This window comes from Galleria mellonella, unplaced genomic scaffold (assembly GCF_026898425.1).
Source record: "Galleria mellonella isolate WM207_F2 unplaced genomic scaffold, CSIRO_AGI_GalMel_v1 utg36, whole genome shotgun sequence".
Taxonomy (NCBI): Eukaryota; Metazoa; Arthropoda; class Insecta; order Lepidoptera; family Pyralidae; genus Galleria; species Galleria mellonella.
In genome coordinates, this window is record NW_026442086.1 from 4152578 (window position 1) to 4176167 (window position 23590).

Sequence of the window (23590 nt, forward strand, 5' to 3'; positions counted from 1 at the left end):
TATTTATTTAAATGCCACTTATATGTGCGGGAAAATGAAAAACCACATTATTACAAAACATATTTTATTACTTATAGTACCTACCGGAAATTCGATAATTTAATTTCAGAAATAATAATTACAATGCAGGTAATTTTTCGATTTGGCTATTTAAATAAGTCTCTAGGTCTTCTAGTAAACAGTCGGAATGATTCACGCGAACGCGACAGTGCGACTGTCACAGTCACCACTCACACTCACTTGGGGCACGCATCACATACACGTGGGTTGGCGCAGGTAGCAGGCGACAGGCGGCAGCGATGCTACAGGCGGGGGGCGCGTGTCGAGGGCCGTCGACACACGCCCGCCGCTTTGCGCTACTATTTCATATTATTTTATGGCTTCTCTGAGCTTTCTTCAGACGAGTTCGAATCAGTGTCGTCCTTCTTTTCACCACTTTCGTTGCTTTCCTCGGAGCTGTCTTTGGATTCACGGGCATTCTCTGTTACGTCTTCAGGTTTGGCATCAGATTTAGCATCAGGTTTTGGGGCGTCGGCCTGTTCAGCAGGCTCCGCTGGGGCTGGTGCATCTTTGGAGGGTTCGCTGGTTTTTTCTGGTTTGCTTTCTTTAGCCTCTTCAGTTTTAGGAGGCTCACTGGAGTTTTCTTTTTCAGGAGACTTTTCTTTTGAAGTTTCTGTGTCTTTAGGAGCATCAGCTTTTTCTTTGGCCTCGGCTTCCTTTGGTGCTTTGGGTGCCTCTTCTACCTTAGGTTTATCATCAACTGTGTCACGGACAACACGAAGCTTGTCATCGACTGGAGTAGAAGCAGCGTCAGCTGCCTTGGCTTCAGATGCGGGTTTGGAATCATCAGTTTTAGCATCAGACTTTACTTCTGCAGGTGGGTTTTCTGGCGCTGAAGCTGCATCAGCAGCAACTGGAGTGGCGGGAGCGTCTCCCTTCTTTTCTTGTGGAACAGGGTCTGCGCTTTTAGCTGGCAAATCAATTTTCTTTTCTGGAGTGGGAATTATTGCAGCTGAAACATCAGCAGCGTCTGCAGATTTAGCTTTATTGTCGGTGACCTGTTTTACAGTTGCTTGCTCAGTTGGTTTAGATTCAGGTTCATCACGTTTCTCTTCTGGTTTAGCTACATCCGCGTCTTTCTTTTCCGATTCTGCTGGTGCCGGTTTATCTTCCGAAGCTTTTTCCTCTGATTTCTTTTCAGGTGCAGCAGCAGATTTATCTTCCGCCGGTTTCGGCTCTTCCGGTGGACTATCAGCTTTAGCATCTAAAGATTTAGTCTCATCTTTTGCTTCTACTGCTTCTGGTTTCTTTTCTTCTGGGGCAGCAGCAGCAGCAGCAGCAGTTACTTCATCAGCCTTAGGTGAAGCAACAGTTGCTGAAGCTTCAGGGGTATCTGGTTTCTCTTCAGCCACTGGCATAGCGAGACTTATAGCCGCAAAGGCCAAACATAATAATAGGACCTTCATCCTGAAAACAAAAAATGTGCAATTAGTGGTTTGACAAGACAATTATTGCGAAAATTGTTAGAATCTGAATGCACGTCTACAAGTCGTGAGTGTGGTAAGGCCAATGTTACGCGTCAATGGGCTTTAATGTTTCGCAGCAATTTTCCAATTAAGATGAATCATCTTAAGGGTCTGATATGATGGTGAATAATAAATACCTATAGATAATTCTAGACGCTTCGAGCTGTTAAATAGGATGTAAACTATTTGTAAAAGAGGGATATTAAGTGGATTAATTTATGCATACAAACCAACTTATATTTGTACACTTTCCTGTGAAACACAAATAGATTATGAATGCTTGGTATATTATTAACCGGTTTCTATAAAACGCTTTTTGCAGTATACCTCGAGAACTACTCATCTATTTTCCATTAGCTAGCAAGGTCGTGGACCCCTACATATTCTATTTATAGTTTAGACTAGAAGGTAGGGCATTAAGACGATGTATCTAGTCCTGCTGGAATGCAGTCTGGCGCCACTGTAAATACATCACACCCTTTCGTGGTGGAATAATATTCTTAAAATAACTTTTAATAGATTGTGTAGTCGTAGTTCGTAACTTTGTCGTTACTAGTAATTATAAACTACCCAATTGAAATTAAACCGTGATAATGAAAAAAATTCAATTTATTGCAGTGTACATTGCACCAGCTTTGGCGAAATATTACATAGATTTATTTGTTGGAAAATGATGGACACTTCCTACTCCGTGTTAGAGTCAGGCAGGATGCGAAATGCGCGCTAGAAATATGGATGATCCGGCCAGACGTCGACAACGCATTATTTGAATTTTAATTGTCTCATTGAATTGAATCGGCATCTGTAATGCAGTACGCATCAGCACATGAATGATTCACATTTTGTTGTTCATGTTCTTCGACGTATACATGCAAATAACTAATTCGTCCTACCTACTTCTATTTGTTTAAGGAATATACTTTTTGGGCGAAATATTGTCCAGAAACTTGTCATTTCTTAAAAGGCATGATCGTTTTCAGTTTTTATTTTTATAAATATGTCATTGCGTCGATCTCGGCGAATGATCAAGTTCAGCTCGTAATGAGAGCCGGTTTCATAACTCGCCTGTGCGTCTCGGCAGTTACCATTTATTACGTTCGACCAGTTCTTACTTCATATTACAGATGCATTTTTGCTTTAATGGCGTTTATTATATCTACAATGTTCTCTGTTTGGTATAATTATTTTTTATGTAATAAGTATCTGAAAAGTGGTAATTAATGTTTCTTTCTACTCTGGATTTGCTAGAAGAGAACTCTTATTATACATCTTTGTCCAAAATAATTTCTAATTAAAAATTATTTTCTGCATTAAAGTATTAATAAAATAAATGAACAGTGATAACATTTGTAAATTGTTTATTTGTATATAACACTCAAAGGTTACTTTGAAATATTTTACAGTGATCTTGCGTAATTTTACATAATTACTTATAGAGAAACAAAAATAATGAAACAGAAAAGTTTTTCGAAACAGGTTCTTCCCATGACCGATGCTTTTTATCAGACTGCAACTTCGTGCGTTGTGCGTTGCGCGTTGCGATTATTTTGATTACGTATAATTTTACGTGTCCAATCGTGAACAAGTTTTACTCTTACAAGATTTTTTAATGAGTATTAACATCTCTACCTGTGCTACATGCGGGGTCATTGTCTCTTACTTCATTGGCTGTTACGTTGCATTTTACTCAATATAATTTACAAATAATAACAGCTGTACAATAAATAAATTAGCTTTCAATAAACAAACCTAATATTATAGTGGCAATAGACATTTTTAATTATATAGTTAGTAGACATTTCTACGTATCTAAAGTATATAGAGATATGATTATTGTAATGGCGATTTACTCAAAATGGCACATTCGGCGTTAGCAAAGGAAATCGTGTTGACCATTCATCAATAGTAACTACTAACCTAATTATAAATTGAATAGAAATTGATAAATTAATTTTATAGAATATTCTGAAAAAAAAAACAAATCACATCTCCATATACTTGCATAAAGAAACAGTAAAGAAAAGTATTCTTTACAGGTCAATAAGTTGAATAACAGTGTTCATTTTTCCATTTGTAACATTTGATTATCTCGTCGACTTGGGCGCGTTATTTTCTGGAAGGATATCCTCAGGCTGAGGGCAACGATTGTCGCCTTCCCACACGCCGGTACAGCAATCTTCCAATTGAAGCCCAGCGCATGCCGGCTCATTGCGCCAATGAAAAAATTTGCCGGCTACCGACCGTTACTGTTATCCAGTGTTGGACTGTGCATAGGGCTTACAATCGAATAATTGCAAGCCCTATTTTAATTTATATTGTTGTGAGATAGTGCAGTCGAAAAAATATGTATTTTCATTCGTATTTGGTACTCGAGTTCATTCATCATCATTTCAGACAAAATATCGAATGAGTTTTAAGTATATTTTCTTTAATATTAATTCTCTAAGGCGTATAGTCTATTAGTCGAGAGAGCCTTATGTTACTTTTAGATCTGTCTGTCGATCTATTTATATTTCGATAAATGCATATACATAATTATTATTTAGTTTATCTTCTACTTTCTACAATAGATTTCTATTACTTAATGATTTTCTTTCAATAAGCAAGTGTCAATGTCATAATATATACTATGGACGGAATCATAACTTTATCGACGGTAGTTCCACCAATCTGAGAGGTCATTTTCATAAGCTTATCTGTCATTCCCATCAATAATAGTTATAAAAAATTATTAAATACTGAAATTGTTCAGACTGCCACCAAGGACCTTGTAAATTTAGTCGATCTATATTAAAGAATCGGTTGCGACATTGCACACCGTCACGGTTGACCTGCCACTATTACAAAATACACATATTTTGTTAGAGATCACCCTTACTCGACCGTAACCGAAGTCGTTTGTGTCAAAGGATACGTTATTAGCGAACAGAATTTACTATTAAACACAAAGACATTTTAAATATTATTTTCTGTTAATTTGAAGATATTTAAAAAAAATCAAAAGGATTAATTCTAAATCATATTATGCAAAATATTTGTTATTTTATCTTAGATATGTTTATAAAATAAAACGTTTAACAAATTACTTTGAACTATTATTAAATAATTATAAACTTTATAATTAATATTATATGAATGTTAATTTTAAATTAAACAGATATAAAATGGCTTTACTGTAATTAGTTAACACTGTTCAAGAAAGAATACTATATAATTTGATTAAGCAAATAACTATAAAAAGCATAATAAAAAAGTAAAACCATAAATTGTTAAACCATAGACAATATTAACTTACTATGTGATTCAAAGATTTCCCACGTACGCGCCGATATGTTACAAGGACTCAATAATGTACTTCGCAATTATTTATACACCATAATCACTCGGTTTTGCTTATCTACCATACCATCGCATGTGGTTATATGAATAAAACCATCAAATTCTCTATAATTATCTTGGGAATTCGATATGCATACAAACAAAGGTGTTTACGTTGTATTTATCAAATTCAATGATGGTTAAGAACGTATTTGCCACGGTTCCGTAGGCATCATCATTAATTTTTTATAACAATTTATTATTTAATTTCGTTTTCAACCGACTTAAAAAAGAAGGAGGTTCTCAATATTTTTTTGTTTGTTACCTCATAACTCTGTCAGTTATAAACCGATTTGCAAATTTTTTTTTCATCTAAAGAGATATACTTGCAGGTTGATTACATAGAAATTTTATGGAAATCGGTGCAATAGTTTAGTTTCTAAATCAAAATAACTGGTATTGCCATAATTGAAGCCGATTTTTTTGGAGGGCACTGTGTCTCGTCACTATAGAAGTGTATAGTCGAATCGTTTATATATATAAATGATTCGATTACGTTTTGAAAATAATATATGTATTTAAAAATTAAATTTATCTATTTAGGTAAATAAAGGGCTTTGAGTCTGTGATATATAAATCAGTTAGTAAATAAAAAACTTGAATAAGAATAAACTAAAAATAATTTTATTGATTTATAAATATCATACTAATGTTATGAATGTGTAAGTGAGTTTATTTATTGCCTTAACGGCTGAACCAATCACTATGAAATTTGGTGCACACCTACTATATGAGATGAAGAAGGGAAAAAGTAGCCTATATACTTTTTATCCCAGTCAGTAAACATATCCCGGTCACGTGACGAAATCGCTTGTAAAAGTTAGCTATATAAATAATTATTAAATTAATTTGCAACATAATCATTATCTAATTATTTTATGTATGTGTATTGTATGTACTATGTGACAATTGTGTCATTGATAAATGAAATATCAGTGTCTATCTGTGAGAAACTGACAAAAGTCACTACACTTTGTTATTTTGAAAATGTAACAATAGTGTTTTGACCTTACGTATTACAATTTCAACATAATTTTATATAAGTATTTGATTGAGTAAATTCAATATTACAATCTAGGTTACTTTATGATTTTGTACGATTGCTTGAATATGTACAATAGTAGTAATCTAAAATAAATATTAAGTATAGAAAAAAAGTAATAAAAATGTATAAAAAAAATAGTTTTAGTAGCACGATTCATAAAAGATTTTTACAAAAATGCCTTTATATATGCAAAAATTTAATTATCATTTAGACTAAGGAAATTGAAAATTTATGACAAAAATAAATTTTTGTGTAGCTATTTCAAATAAAAAATTATATGTAAATACTTTTTAATTAACAAAATAATCATTAACATGGGTTCACAATTGCGAAGGTTCGCGTAAAAAAAATCAGTTGGTTTTTTTAAATTGGTTCAAGCGACGTTTTACTGCTTACTGGTTTTCTTATTCAGTATTAATATCGACGTATGTTTTATCTTAGCACATTAGCAATATGAAATGTCCATTCAGGAGTTGTTTTACTGCTTATCGCGTTCCTTGTTCAGACTTACTATCCATGTATAATTATCTTTGCAAAAAAAATTCAGTCGGAACTTTTTTTATTGTTTAGATATGGAATGACATATCAGGCGATGTTTTGTTTATCGCTTTCCTTGTTTATTGCATTACTGTCGAAGTATGTTTATCCTTTCAGATTAGTTCAAACTTTAGGACGTTATTTCCTTAGATTTATAAGGCGACTATAAATCTAGTTATTAGTAATCAATATTAGCAATGAACATCGGAATGTCTTTATGAACCTGCTTGAACATAAATGTTTATAAATGCGTATTTTAAATTGGTGAGGAATGTAAACTTCGTTATAGCTGTTGGGTCATTTGATACTGCGACATTACTTCTATCTACTACTATCCCTACAATATATTGGATATAAAACAATTTCAAAATTCTCAAACAGGTTTTGCTTTCTCCATCCGCGTAGTAACACTTGGGAAACTTAATGGAATTAATTTACATTTTATACCTACATTAGGTGGGTATACCTGTATATTCTTGCATCATAAGTATCTATATACATATAAACACTGTTTATTACAAAGATATTACATTAAAATAGATATCTGATGCTGTTTGTAAAACACTTAAGCGGGAATGGAATGCGTACCAGCTACGTGCCCATTCAAGTATTAGACGTCTAAGAATACGACCCAGACTTTTTTTAGGTTTACGCTTTTCGCTTTCTCTACAAAAAACGACCTGGCGTTCTAGTTCTTGTCTATGCTACCTACTTTCTACTGATCTAATTTTGGCGCGCAATACCTAATCATAGGGTTTATCGAGTGTCGTGAAAATGTTAACCGTAAAACCTAGTTCACACTCTATTAGTAATTTAGTCGAGTGGCAAGTAATTTAGCAGCATCGTTTGTTTGAACCATAAAGTTTTAGATGACTTTAGTAAGTATATGATTATAAAAGAAAAGAATAATAATTTCGCGTATTTGTAATAGTATAATAATATGTGAGCAAGTACCATTGTTTCTTTGGTAAAACGTGTAACCTAAGTAGTTTAATAAATAGAGTGTTAACTTTATGCAAATTGGAACGTAAAGACGTTGACAACTCACCTGATGGAAAGGAGTAAACATCCCCTACAGACATAGACATTATTGACGTCACAGAATACATAGTGACGCCTCTTATAATTCCAATGCGTTGTTCTTCCTGACAACTAGAAGTAGAGAGTTGGAAGATGCATTTTTATTATGGACTTTACGAAGATACAAAATAAATGTTTCAGCCATAAACTTAAAAAAATTATTAACGTTCATTGAGTTTGTATTGTGGTCACGTCTCTTTATTGCTAAATCACTGGGCACTCGACTAAATAAATAAAACAGTCTGATCAGTCTGAAGGTTTGGTATATTGACAACCCGAAGCTTTGAGAGATACGGAGTATATATTTTATTAAAATACTTATTACTCGACTAAATAACTAAAAAAGTGTCAACTTGGCTTAACGAAAGATGTGGATTCCTCTGTTAAGTACTTTGACAACTCGAAACTCTGTGAGACGAACTCGTACATGTTACTAAGTTAGTCGCTACTTATCTAAATAACTAAAGCATTCTGAACCAGGTTTAACGGAGGAGGTGGATAACTATAGGTTTAGTACGTTGACAAGCCGAAGCTCTGTGAGGTGTGCTTGCATTGGTGTCGTAACCCGCTATTCGAGTGGGCTGATTGTGCAACGTCCGACCCACGGTTCATTGTCGACACATTGGGAGTATTGGGACCACGGTTCGATCCCATTATACGATTTCATTCAATATCATCTCACGCTTCATGTATCAAACTGTCAATGTAATGACAGGTTTCCGTGATATAATTTAGCAGTGAAAGACCGCGATCATTTCTTGTTATTGCGTCCCTATTTCTAATCCTGTCGTTATTGTAAGCTAGCAAGTTATTGCAGTTAATGCGGTTGTAAATCGACTCTATTACTTGAATAGCTCAGCCATATGTGAACCTACATATGAACGTCACTACTTATTAGTAACTACAGAAAAGTACTGGTTTGATTTCATAATAGAACGTTTTAATAATTGATTTATGTCTTGCTTTAATATAAAAATAATGCGTAATGTAATAAAATTATAATCTTCCAAAATTTCACTATATTTCAATAAATTCTACCCTGCATCACTACTTTTTATCCTCAAGAAGTTGTAAGAGGTGGTTCGACTAATGTTTAAAATATAAGTGTAAAAAAAATTAAGTTATAAATAAACATGACGATAAAAAAAATTCAATATATCTATACTTTCAAACTCAAAACAAAAAGGCAAAGAAAAAAGATTTAGATTAGCAAACACAAAATATACCTACCTAATTCGGCTTATGTTTTGGAGTGGCTTAGGTCAATGGCGGCGGAAGTCACGCTTCCCAATCGATGTAACGGCACATCCAACGGCTTTGGATAGTGTGAAATACAAACAAAACTACTGAACCTTCATTGTGGTATTGTAAATTCAAATAGTAAATACACAGCCAAATATAACAATATATTATTTCAAAATTATCCGTACGACATTACGTGAAACAAGATACATTCTATTTTTAAAATGACAAGCACAGAGGCTTCTTAATATTTTCTATATATGTCGGCTGTGATGACCAGCATTATATTTAAACATATAGTCAATACTGCTATTTAATTTAACACTATAAATCCTACTAAAGGTATTAAAATACCTAACTTGTTCAGTGATATAGCACTCCATTTACTGGTATCTGGGATATTATTAACTGTCATATCAGTAACCATAAAAATTTCGGTCTCGATAGAATTGTTTTCTTTACAATTCACCTCTATTTGTAATTAGCAACAATCATGCAGTCAGTCGCTGCTGGTCATATCATCATTTACTTTATCGTCTTGGTCTTAGCTGTCCTTATAACCATCGGTACATAGTACTTGTAGGTCTTTCTCTAATTTACATTGTTTTTAATAATTTTTCGTTGGAACAAAACGATAATTTATTTATTGTTATTACTCTTTAATATTAATAAAAATTGCACAACTGTCACATTCAACATACATTATACTCACTTGAACTTTAGCGCAATTTACAGAAGGTTAACCTTTCATAATTTGAACATTCTTTATATTATTATTTACATGTGCTATTATATCTGAATATCGTTGAATAATCAAAAAGCTAGAAATTATATATTTATTAGATGCGACAAGGCCAAAAATATTATAATATGGATTATGAAATATAATTTAGCATCTATTGTTCGTAGGGGCTAGGTTATACGGTTACTTAAGCTTTTCTAGTTCGAAACTATTATGTATGTTCATATCCAGGATTTATTTATCTAGTTGAGTATAAATATTTATTTTTGTAAACTTTTATAAGGAAATCAGAAAAAATTGTAATTTTTTCAATTTATATTGACAAACTTTTTCGTGGGCAATATATTTTTCTATTAAGATTGTAAACATACTCATCATATTAATTGGAATTACGAGTAGATAAACATTTTAATATTTATTCAATCAGCTTTTTTTATAGGAAAAGTCTACTTCTTTCATCACAAAATTTTACCACTATGAATTCGAAAATGTGGAACAATGCTTTAATAGCCAAATATACTGTATGTATAATTGTGTATATATAATTACGTTTTCACAGATTCGGTAAATAATATCACCTGAAACCTTCCGGTCGTTTACTTTATTTATTAACACTTAACACGAGATAAGATTGTCCGTGGCCTTGCTTGTCCGAAAATAATTATGGCCGTCTTTCAGCTATTGTTGTGACTAAATATTCATGATCCATGGAAATCGTTATCATTGTGTTAGATAATTGACGCGTCAAGTTACCTTGACAAACCATTCTTATGAAGCTCTAAGCTTTATTACAAACTGTAAACAAATACTGTGAGACTTGTGTTGATAATTTTCTTTTTGTTTCATTTTTTGACATTACATCGTCGCTATTGAAGTGTTTAGATATGCAAATCTGACATGCTATGGTTTTAAATATATCAGCAAGAGTGTTACTGGAATATTAAATAGTCTCTTGCAATAATCCACTTCAAAGGACTAATCTCCGATTAAATCTAAATTTGTATTAGCACAATCAATAACTTAAATACTTAGACACAGTATGACGCAGTACTTAGTAGTAGTTAATACAGTTTATGTTATGATTTTATAACCAACAACACGTGCCATGGAAATGTACTGTTCAAATAATTGTATTTGTGTCTTATGACTTGATCTTTCGTGACTAGAATTTAACTTGGCAAAAAGATGGATTTGTTAGAATCTGAAATAACTGTGATATGAATGTTAAACTAAAGTTGTCTTAGATGAATCTAGTTAAGTGTATTGTTTCATCATAACTTTGTATTTTAGAATAATACAAAATTAATTACATCCGTTTCTTATTATTCTCAAATCAGATACATCAGGGTTGAGTCATGAGCGCAATTGGTTTTTCTTGGCGTCACGTGTGCGTCGCTTGGCCGGCAGGAGAGCGATTGGGTGCTTTTTATCGTAGTTTTGTTTCGCTTCAGTCGGCAAGCGGGGTCATTAGCTACTACGTTTTGTTGTGCGTCCATTTTATTTGCATCGTTGCACATTACAAGCTCTTAATCCTTTAATTATTGCCCGTAATAACAACTATCTAATATATACATTTTACCAAACAATTAATTATTCATTTTAATTGCGTAGCCACAGCTTTACCGGACTATTCGACCTCCGTAGTCATAATCTATTGTGTTTGGTTTAAATTTTAAATATTTCAAAGTAATATTTGCCCAGTAAAATTTTTATTTAAAGTGGTTTATTACCACATTCCTGAGCTACTAAAGAGGTATGAAGTACGTTACATCACTACTTCTTTTTTAAATCCTAACTACTTTCTTAAATATGACTACCTATTGTATATCTGAGCGATAACTTCATTAAGCATGTATGTATTTCATTTCCTCTCATTGTAATCTTATCATACCTACGTATTTCAATATGCCTGTGGTAGCTTCGCTTGAAATCACATTGATCAAGAATCGATTAATCACGCATTAGTCTCGCCTGCTGTACGTTACTCGCTAGACATTTGAGAAGAATTACCTTATATAATTAATAAGGAAACGCCATGGTATTGTTTTGTCTTCTAAATACTGTTTATCATGTTGTGAATATGTTCGGAAAATATTCTCAGAATTTCTCGAATAACAAGACATTTTATGTAAAGAGCAATGAGTATTATTGAGTAAGTATTAAATGGCAAAGACTTTATTTGGTATACAAAATTAATTTACGCACAAGGTGATAAAAGCGGAGTTTATTTAAGTTATTGTTATGTTTGTTGCAGTAAGAAACAGGTTTCAGCTCAGCAAAAGCTTCTGCGATAAATAAAACGCTATTATTGTGTTAAACCTGTACGTGAAAGTATTTTGAAAGTTTTGTAAAAGAATATATTTAGTAATTGCGCCTTAAAAAAAATGTACGAAAAATTAAAATATTTAAAAAAGATAGAAAAGTGTATGATGTTATAATATTAAAGAATTAAAGGAACATTTCTTTTTTACAACAATCTTTTTTCTTATAATAATATTTTAATTAAATTCTATTTCATTATTTCGATTTTTTAAAATATATCATTAATAGTCACAGAAATAAGAATACTAGAATACATTAAATAAAATGCACAAAAAGAGAAAGCAATCGCATAAGTTAGTATTTAAAAATATGGCTATATCAAACTTAAGGACAAATTAACAATTTAATACCCGTTAAGAAATTTATGTGTATTTCTCCATCGTTTTGTGAAATATTATTTGTGAGGCCATTACGATTAAGATAATAAAAATTAAGTTGGAATTATTTTTATATTATCGAACAAGTAATTTATTTATTTTTATAGATTTATTAAAAAATCTCTACCAGGCACCTATGGCTTTTTAATCACTTACAATACCTTAACTTTTTATAGTTTCTAATTTAAACTTTTAAATTCGTAAAATGCGGTTGAATTCAACATAAGTATCTGCAAGCTACTATCATATTGTATTTATTTTTTATAATGTGAGAATATTATCCTAAAATTAAAAATTAAAAATTAAAAATAATTTATTTATCATTTAAATTTAATTATTACTGAGTTAAATTTAAATGGTACGCTAAATCCAAAACCAGTAATAGTATTAAAGAAATTGTACAATATTCTCTAAGAAACAAATTTATTTATAGTATATGAAAATATAATTTAAATGTAATTTGCAAGTACAATAAAAAATAAAGAAAACAATTTTGAAACCTTACAAAGGTTTATAAAACTGCACGGTCAAGTGTACTTCACCGTATAATTCAGCGTGGATTAGTCAAAATTTATTAGAGAAAATAAAGATATGTTTCGTTTAATATAATTTTTCCAATTAGGTAATCCTGTAGAATCCAGTAGTTCTATTAATAAACTATAATTACTTTAATGCAGAATTCCTTTACGTTTATGTGTAAATACGATTGTTGCAGTGTAAGTGCAAATTACTAATCTCCTGTGGTAGCTGCCAAGATGTCTTGGCAGCTATATATCTAACCACCTTATGGACATCTCCACTTAAAGGTTGTTCGAAATTATGTGGTTATGGTGGATTACGAGATTGTTGTACCAACCACTGTGTCATAAAGTAGACACTTGTAATATTCTTACATATTTTTGGATTGGATTTTGTACTTTCAAATTTTGGGTGTATTTTTAAGTTCATAAATTTTTATTAGCTTAAAAAATGCACTAAGTGCATTTTTTTTGACAAAATTAATTCATGTTTTATAAATTTGAGTTTTATATAATATTTAGGCAATGTAGTGTGTAAATACAAGATGGGTATGAGTTACATTTTTAATTTATACTTACTTGAAGTTTAAGTCCTGTGACGTCAGGAGTTACAAACAACCTAACCACTGACACAACTAAAAAAATAGTATTCCAAGTTTGATTTTTAAGATTGTGCGAGCGCTCTGACTGCCGGCAATGTATTGGTCGTGAATTGATAATGCCGATGCTTATATACGCCGCATTGACAGACAGTGCAAGTTCGCTGCGTATGACCATCTCCGCGATTCGGAGCTTTAGCGTTTCTGTAGCCCTGTTTTTCTATATATCCTATTAATATTATCAATGGGAAAGTCTATATGGATGGATGGATTGAAGGATGTTTGTCACACTTTTACACAAAAACTACTGAATGGATTGGAATTAAATTTGGTACACGTATATGTTATATTCTTACTAAGCATATAGGATAGATTATATAGTAATTCATGCGAGAGAAGCTACAGGATACTTCTAGTTCTAAAAAACAGAATGGTATTGCATTCTTTTAAAAGAGTGTTCTACCAATGAAATCGAAGACTTCACTTAAAGAAACATGCGTCGAAAAACGACAAAAATTTTTGGGCCTCCCATACCAGTATTATAAAAATAAATAGTCCTTATTTATATGCTAGTACCACAGAGTAAAATGATGTTAATACGATGCGTCCAATTGTTGCATTGCTTCCCTGCTATATTAGCAGGGAAGCTCTATACTTAATATTATTTCTTTCATATATTAATATCATGTTTCTTTGAGGACATTGTTTGGTAGTTCACTACTAGATTGCTCCTATGTATAAAAGGACATCAATGATTTGTTTTTCACTATGTATATAATTTTTTTTTCATTTTATGTTATGGCAGTGTCTAATTTATTAATTCACAGTTAATGACTTGAAAAAGGAGATTGGTAAAGTGTGTTGATATTGCTACGTCATAAATATAATTGTAACACGTTTTGACTTATTTTTTTTGGGAAGTGGTAACCGTCACTTATAGACATGAGCAGTACCATAGACATACGTGTAACAGAGTCTACTGTTTTGTCCATAGAACTCCCAATGCGTTGCTATTCCTGAGGACTCAGAAGTTATTCTTCTGAAACAAGGCGGACCTAGTGCCTGATGTCATTTTCTATCAGTTAACCATTACGCTAAACAAAGAGAGTAAATGACAGTACATTCATTTGACACAAACAATTTATAAATTAAATAAATATTTTTTACAAAAATTATACATAAATTACATAAAATGCAATAGGTACATATATAAATAAATATACATATTAATATAATAAATATATAAGCCATGGCTAATTATATAATAATATATGGTAGATTGAAGCTCTTCATTGTTGTATTAATTTGAAGTAATTGTAGGAACTTTTTGAAGGAAAATTTGATTAGGGACTTTTTAATATCAATAGGCGGTGCATTCCAAAGGTTAATGGTTGAGATGGTAAAAGATTAAAAGGTGAAGTTTGATAAATAAGTATCTAGATATACGAGTATAGTGCTAACATTCTTGCTGACAAGTATATAAGCGATATTTAATTAACATTAATACTTTTTTCAATCATCGATTTAATAAAAATTCTCTATACACATCAAATTAAATAATATTAAAATGTCGAAATAATAATCAAAATAAGTTGATTACTTACTACTTTTAACTTAACCTTGGCCATTACCATATTTAATGTGAAAGTAACATAACTTTAGAGATTCCAGCCTTTTATCATTCTAAGTAATGTTGCATATTATCACTTGGCCCATGTTAGACTATAAAAACCCACCCATCGCTCGGGCCCGACACCAAGCACACCATAAATTAGGGACCTTTAATTTTACATTAAGTTTATTAATGTGGTAGTTATTACAAAATCTCGAGATACTGATGTTTATAATGAATTTTATTTAAGTAATAAAACAGCGATGTCTGACGACCGTTTGTCAACATTATTAGAATTACGACGGTTAATTTTTATAGCACTTTTGCATCATAAAACCTGAAGTTGAATATACAGTGTGAATATAGTTGATAGAATATTTTTTAAAACGATGTAGATTGATATATATACTGATAATCCATCTGATAAACAGTATGCCTGATGTCTGATCGAATGTCTGGCTACTACTTATAAATGGTGCCATAGGAATTACAGGATATAAATATTGTGACACTCATGGCTGATCCTTCATGTGTTTGTATTCTTGAAGATAAATGCTTCCTAACCAGCAATTTCATTGTCAAATCTCATCATACAAACTATTATCATCATCATCATCATTTCAGCTATTAACTGTCCACTGTTGAACATAGGCCTCCCCCATAGACTACCATAAAGAACGGTCCTGAGTCACCTGCATACACTGACTCCCTGCAATGCATTTGAGCTCGTCACTTCATCTAGTGGAGGGTTGTCCTACACTGCGTTTGCCCGTACGTGGTTGCCACTCAAGAACCTTTCTTCTCCAACGGTTGTCGGTTCTTCGAGCTATGTGACTAGCCCACTGCCTCTTCAGTTTGTTCATCCTTTGGGCTATATCGGTGGCTTTGGTTCTGTTGCGGATCTCCTCATTTCAGAGGACAAATCGTTATAACAAAGTGCAATATATGAATACAAATATATACAAAATATGAAAGTAGAAAAATCCAGATACTTGGAAAGATTTGGAACAATACATCTGTCATTATTTGTTAGACTATTCTCCTCAGACGATCCTACGTCCTGGCAGGAGCCATGACCCTACAAAATTGGCATATACTCGTATAACTAAGAGATATGCAGAGGTAACTGCAAAATGCTTCTGTCTAATTCTATCGTAATTCGTTCTATGCATGTCAAAATACCCACACTATACATATAGTATAAGAAATAAAAAAGGCTTTTTACATGTACTTATGTATTACACACACATATACATATATATATCTAATTAGGTGTATAGGCATATAGGCGAATAATGATAAGATTGATATGTGTAAAGTAAAAAAGTAGAGATAAAATGTATTGAAAAAAACTTGATTAAAATATCTTCCTACAATCAACAAAAAATATTTACCTACGCAATGCAATTTGTAATTTGTAGGTTTGAATTACGAAAATAATACGCAATGTATTAAAAACACAAGAAATATTCTATTATAATGATTACATTATCGTAGATATGTATTGCAGTCATAAAAATCGCCAATGGCATTGTTCAATAATATACCTTGTTATTGCACACTTCAATTATTATGATAAATCTCTTTTACGTTACGCCTACGTAGAATCAGTTTTGTCCTGAAATGATACAAAATTAACGTTTTCCTGACATTTTACGATTGTCATTTTAACATTTATTGTTGTTAATTTTGATGCACCGTTAACGAAGAATTAGGTAGATTTATTATACTAATCAGCATTTGTCATTCGAAATGTTAAGTTTATTTTTATCACAATGGAATAATTCCTTACTTTTGTTTCTATGCGATCTATGGAGGAAATAGAGCATATTTTTATGAATAATATTTTTATGAATCTTTCTTATCTTTTTTATAGAATGATTATATCTACTGTAGATTAAAGATAGATCTACCTGCAGATGTGTACTTTTTTCAGCAAAATTAGCAACGAAGCAGCATATGAAAAAATCTACGTATCGGACAAAAATACTGTTTGAACTGCTAGCAATATCGTGTTGCCTTTTTGTTCTAAATTGGTGCATCGCAGTTGATTTGTTTTCATTTTTGTTTCTTAATTTAGAGTGACCAACAAGCGGATAGAAAGTGATAATCTTCCTCTATAATCATGAATATAATTATATAATACAGTGCCGATCCTTTACTCCTATTGTCATTCCTTAGGTTTAAGGTTTCATTCGTTTTTCAATACAATATGTGGGGTATGACCTTTAAAACCACAAGTATTGATTTCTTACCTATAACTTATGGCAAATGCAACCTGGTATAATTTTTCTACATTAGCACTGATTAGTTTTAAAATCCTTTAAACAGTAGTATTTATTGCACAAATGTCCTCATTTTCATTGCACTCATTAGACGAGCCGTGGAAAATAGTGGCCTCACTTTTGGTCATTTGTCTGGCACATCTTCCGTATTGTCCGTGAGTTAGATGCATGATTTATTGTATTTCATTAGAACAACGATCTCTATGTGTTTGCTCTTACGAACCATATTACAATGCACTTGAATAAATTTTAAAGAATTCACTGCTAGCTACTAATTCCACTAAAATTGTAAACAAGCTAATGTATGCCTTCATCTACACGGTTTGCAAATTGTTCCCGGATACGCAGTGCCTTTTAAATAAATATGTTCTATGCTTAAGTGTAAGTTAAGGTTAAAATAGAATCTACATCACATACAGAGAGATTTTTTTTTCCAGTAAAATATTTTGAATCAATCTTTCTTTCTCTTTAATATAAATTTTAGCGTAAGAATTTTAGCGGATTGGTGAACATAGTTTCCAAAAAGTTATATTGCTCACAAATACACTTATAGTTATAACTAATATTTTTTCTACTGTTACCGGTATGTTTATTTGTCAACAGCAACTGCTGATCGAGATGCAATTACGTCAATGTTTGTTGTAGATTGGTTATTAAGTGTTTTATGAGGAAAATATCTTTTACAGAGGACTTAGTGACGGTACCGAGATCCAAGCCATTAATATAAATGTAAATCTTTGTATTATAAATTATCCAAGTTTAAAATAAATGCATTATAGTTAGGTATTTTAATAGAACTGAAGCTTTAACTGAACATGTTATCACATAACAAGAATTACATTAGCTTATATTTAAATCTATTGTATTTTTTGTATTATGTACATATATTTCCAGATATTTACTTGATTTGTGCAAAAAATATTAAGTAGCTAAGCATCTACCATCTTGAAGTAGAGTTTAAAGTAGGGGAGTGGACAGAAATTAATGAATCAGACATCAAATAAACGACTAAGCAACTAGTCAACTACGATGCCGTCCAGACGGGTCGTTAGCCCTGTTAATCTTATCGTGCTTTAAATCGATGATGGTTACGCTTATAAACTTAACCACCCTATAAATTAGCTTGCAATTTGCATGCATCCCATAACGTTCGTGTACGATTCATTTATTCAAACCTATATGGACATTGCCATTCAAATTACGTCAATGGTCCATCATACGTAATTATTTTATGTGCCTGTGCGGTGGCGAAGTCTCGCACCTGTATCTTACAATGTTATTGATACAATGTTAAAGTAGTTTATACTGAAGAAGGAAAGAGCGAAGAATAAGAGGTAAGAAATATAACCGGATAGGCAGCGTTGATTTTTTTCGTTATTCAGAATAAAAAGTTGGCTGTTGGGGAAATTTTAAAGAAATGCAAAATTTGAATATATTTTAGTGATAAGTGTCATGAAGAGTTTTGTGTAAATTATTTTATATTTTAAAACGATTTAAGCAGTACACAATTAAAAAGGGGGGAGAGGGGAGATGCTTTTCTGATTTATTTCATTGTCCGTATAGGTAAAGAAGATAGTATCATTTTGGAGAAAAATAATTGAAAATTTGATAAGAAACAAAAAATTGCATCTGGCAACTCTGCTAATAATATATTTAGACTAAAAAAAGAATAATACAAGATCATTTACATTGCATGTACATGTAATGCGTCGGAATTGAAAGTGGGTAACGAGATCGAAGAAAGAGTGGAATCGTTCTTTCTTTTTATGTTACTGATGTTAATTTAAAACTTCTGTAATTTCGTGATGTTTCTAGTTGCTTTGAAATCTTTTAAACTATTCTTATATACTATATTATTAAAGGAAAAAAATTGCTTATTTAATTGAATTATTCAATTTACATTTATTGAAACATCATAAAAAACGGAAAACGTTCGTTATTAGTTATTATATCTTTATGATGTTTCAATATAAAATTTTAATTTTATATTCCTTTAATAGTTAAATTAACTGCTTCTTTACAAAATAAACGCCTTCACGAACACCTTCAATTACTTAATTGATATTTATGTCTTTATTTAAATATACATTTATATTAAAAAAAATGTTATTCAAGCGCATTGGTTACGGCTGGATTAGTGAGTCATAGAGATCGTTTATTTAAACAAACTTTGCGTAAAGTTGAAACCTTGTATACTTAGTTTAGACATCCAAAGTGTCATTCTTGATGAGGATATTGCGGTGACAGATCATGGACCGTGAATGATATTTTTTTGGTGTTGCGATAATCGGAAAATTTTAGAAAACGTTATTAATATAACACCTCAGGCCTCCGGAATGACAACCTATGAGGGGCCCATAGAGGCAAAGCTTATATATTTTAGCATATATTGATTGTTGTTTATGTCTCGCACTAGACTTTACCTGAAACTTCGTATATGCTTTATTTGGTCGGGATATATTTACTGACCAGGATAAAAAGGATATATCCTTCTCCATCCCATATAGTACATGTATATCAAAATTCATAGTGATTAATTAAGCCGTTAAGGCGCTAAGAGGTAACTGAAAACAAATAAACTCATTTTTACATTTATACATAATATTAGCAAGGATATAGTTGATGGTGACACTATCAACTATATCCTGACTATTAGTAATGGAATCTAGAGGTTCCATGGCCTAAAACACCTAACATATAACTATATGTTTATATGACAGGTCGACTGCGTGCCTATACCAACAACACAAATGGGGTTACCGATCCGTCTTTATAAAATGAACATAACTGATCCACCCTTCTATACATAGGATTTGTGTCGTCGAGATAGCAACGTCTGACATCTTGTTCTTTCTTAAGTGTGCGCTAACGAAAACGTGTCTATCGATACATTTAGATTGTCATTTACCTAGGGAAGCTGATTTTGGATGATCTAATAGATATAGAATATGCTAATTGTTATATGTAAACATTAGAGAATAATTATAGTTATATCAATAATTATAAACGAAACCAACAATTTTTTGTATAGCTTAATGGGATCAATGTGAAATAAATAACATTTTTTGTATACGAGCTAAACGTAATAAAATCTCTTTAATAATTTATTTATGTGTATTATACACTGTTATTTCGAAAAGAAAAACACCCGAATATTCATTAATTATACCAAATATAAAAAAATAAACACGATTCACGCATTTTTATGACTTTTTTTATAACTCTTTTAGATACTTGATATCTTTATTTCTTTTAATATTCAATATTTATAGTAGTAAAAATAATATTAATATTTAAACTAAATAACAATTCCCTGAATATGGGTAAACAAGATCGTTCTTACAGTTAAGTGTTTCCATAACAAATACTCTCGACAATACCGACGGAGACATACCTACAATCATAACGTGATGCATTAACTCACTGTATATGTAAGTAATTACCATACTTAAGAGAATGTACTTATTTGTATTATTCCCCGAAAGTGAATTTGAATAGATACCTACTGTTCATAGACGACTACGTCATAACCGATTTCAGTTTTAATGCCACGTGCAAATGTGTATCTGAAATAAGGTTTTTTAGCAATTAATTTTTTAGAACTAGCTAATTAAAATTGAATTATAAATATTTTATATTAAACTTCATGTTTAATTGCATAATCAGATACTATTATTAATTTATATTGTATTGTGTGTATACACACAATAAAATTGTAAGTATCTGTACATAGGAAATATTTAATGACATATTTATGTGAGAGGTCTTAATAACAGTAATAAAATCCAAAACAATATTTTTTGAGTTCTGCCTGTCAGTTATCTATCTGTTTCTCCGTGTGTGTTTTTTTCCCTGACATCTCACAAAGACTATGCACTAAATTGGATGCAATTTTTACAGTTCTATTCTTGAAGGTCAAATTTAAAAAAATTAAAGGAACTTAAAATGTTGTGTACATTTTATCTTCATACGCCATTAAGAAGAGGTCGTTTATTTTCACTTCAAAAATCTACATGTATGAAGTCACTAGATCAAGCTAGTCTATGATAAGTCTATTTTTTTATAGGCAATAATAAACAAATATTGCATCTATAGTTCTAAACTAAATACCTAACTCTAAATAATAACCGAAAGCGAATAAATACACGTGTTAGTTCTTCGGTGTCTATTGAATAATTTTAGGAATAATAGCAATAATTGATTAGTTCCATTCCATATCTTGGCCTAATGTTATTTTCCTGAATACGTGATATTTGTCAGTTAGTTTTAAGAATACGTAACGTTGAATATTTACTGAAAATTTTCGATTGCCTTCGTATAATTATATATGGATATGGGCATGTGAATTAACCTTGTAAATTATATATAAATAAGTCCTTTTAAATTGTCTTATTGATTTTCCTATTTACTTACCTTTATAATTTACACTTATGTAATTTTTAAACATCACACGCGTGTAAATGTACAAAAGTTATTCCCGACACTGGAGGAGGAACGAGTGTGCCAGAAGCCAATATACAATACGAAAATACTTTAGACTAAGTATTATTCCTAGACGTACCCAATGATCTTGTTAGTATAAACAGCAAGTTCTAGGAAATATTGAGTAAATAAAAACATTAAAATGTTAGTTTTTACATAGAAAGAACTAGTTATTTACCGTGGGTTTGACTGCGCGACTTTTGTCTGCAGTCACAAACGTTGGCATTCTACATTAAGCAGATAGCATGACCATTGCAATTTTAAAAAAAAATTATAAATACAAATAATGTGGAGTTTGGAAAGCTATTTAGATGAATATGATAGAATATTATTAATCACTCTACGCTGACACCACATTGTTTCTACATTGCACCCATGCGAAGCAATGGCGGTTTGCTAGTAGTTAATATACTTTCTATTCTGTAACTTGTCTCTGTGTGGAATATACAATTAATTAAATTAAAAATTTAATTTAACTTCATACTTTTATTGTACTGCGTTTTAAAGGATAGGTAAGTAGCCATAACGTTATTACTTATACTAAACAAATCAGATTCTAAATTACTGAAAACGTTTTAACTGTTTGTGTATTTTTTTTTTTTGTAATGGACGATAATAACGTGTGGTAACTCCGCCTGTGCTGACGATATACGCTGGTGGGACTCTCAATAAGGTGTTTATGGACGTAGATGGCTCGCCCTATAATCAATAATTAACAATTTTAACGGCTAAAATGCTGATAGTAATGAAATATTATATACTTTGGCAGTCGAAAAAAAAAACTTTTGTGATATTTGAAACCTTGCATTTAGTGACGATAATAAAATTTAAGCCCCTGCTCATTTTTAATTATACTAAACACGAAAGGTCATAATTCCAAGCAGAAATTACAGAGTGCCATCCATTAAACGGTTATGTACAAGGCAGATGTATTTGAAACCTATATGAATAGGACTCTATTTTCCGCGCTTAGTGTATTTGATACCTATATTAAATTAGGGTGATTTGTGAGATCACGTAATCTGTTTTTATTCCAGCAATAACGTCTGAATTTCTAGAAATGTCTGTCATTCTTAATATTTGCACCACAATATAATTGCAAATATGAATCTAAATATTTGTTAAAAGTTTGCGAGTTGCATTCTACTAATGACATTGTACATTTGGTAGTGGCAATATATATTTTTTTATGTAAAACATGTTCATCCATCTATTTTCTGATGACTTCTAGGAGGAGTTCTTAATTCGTCGACTTGTTTACGTTATGAAATTACATTGCTTTTTTTTACACTACCATTTTTTTAATTATTAAGGTTTTCACCTGTATTGGTTTCGTTTTAATTTTGTAATTTTAATTTTGTTTAAAATACTTCTTTTGTTTAAAAATTACAGGCCCCTTAAATTCGCATTCAATTCAGGGCAGACTATTTTGTAATTATTGTTTAATTACAATTAAAGTTTTTAGCATTAAATATATGAAATAAAGGCAGGTTAAATGGTATATTCATTGTTTTTCCTCTTCCTTCGCTGCCAGCTTAACCTTCAATAACTTATTGCTAGAAGCTTGTTGTTAACGAGTTTGTTCGTAGATAGGTGCATTTATTGATTTCCTTACTATAAGCCTTATAATAATATTCTTGTTAAAAGAAACTGAATACAACATTTAAAATATTTACAGCTAAAATTTTTTTTATGTCTGAAATAAATACCTACATATTTCCTTCAGCGTACATACATGTTTTTAGTCGTGTTCTCCCGGTAGAGAATGCCATTTCTTTCCTGTGGGTGTCGTAAGAGATTAAGGGAATTTAATAGTCGAGAGATGGACAGCAGCATACCTCTTAA

At 31.4% G+C, this 23590-nt stretch overlaps 2 protein-coding genes across 3 annotated transcripts in view; one reads left to right on the forward strand and one right to left on the reverse strand.

Annotated features, from left to right (window-relative positions):
- Positions 1-23590, forward strand: part of LOC113520604 (serine/threonine-protein kinase S6KL) — a 73180-nt gene that overhangs the window by 21062 nt on the left and 28528 nt on the right. The window lies entirely within an intron of this gene.
- On the reverse strand, positions 48-21815 carry LOC113520605 (nucleolar protein dao-5). Of its 2 annotated transcripts, none has more exons than XM_026905987.3 (2): positions 21677-21815; positions 48-1467 (listed from the first exon to the last, which is right to left on the reverse strand). In XM_026905987.3, the coding sequence occupies exon 2, from the start codon at positions 1464-1466 to the stop codon at positions 375-377; it is 1092 nt and encodes a 363-aa protein (XP_026761788.2). In that variant the 5' UTR covers position 1467; positions 21677-21815; the 3' UTR covers positions 48-374. The 2 variants fall into 2 exon arrangements, with proteins under 2 accessions (XP_026761788.2, XP_026761787.2); XM_026905986.3 differs by lacking the exon at positions 21677-21815 and adding an exon at positions 13347-13504.

Coding starts and splice junctions, on each gene's coding strand:
- LOC113520605 (XM_026905987.3), bottom strand. CDS start 1,466: ATGAAGGTCCTATTATTATGTTTGGCCTTTGCGGCTATAAGTCTCGCT.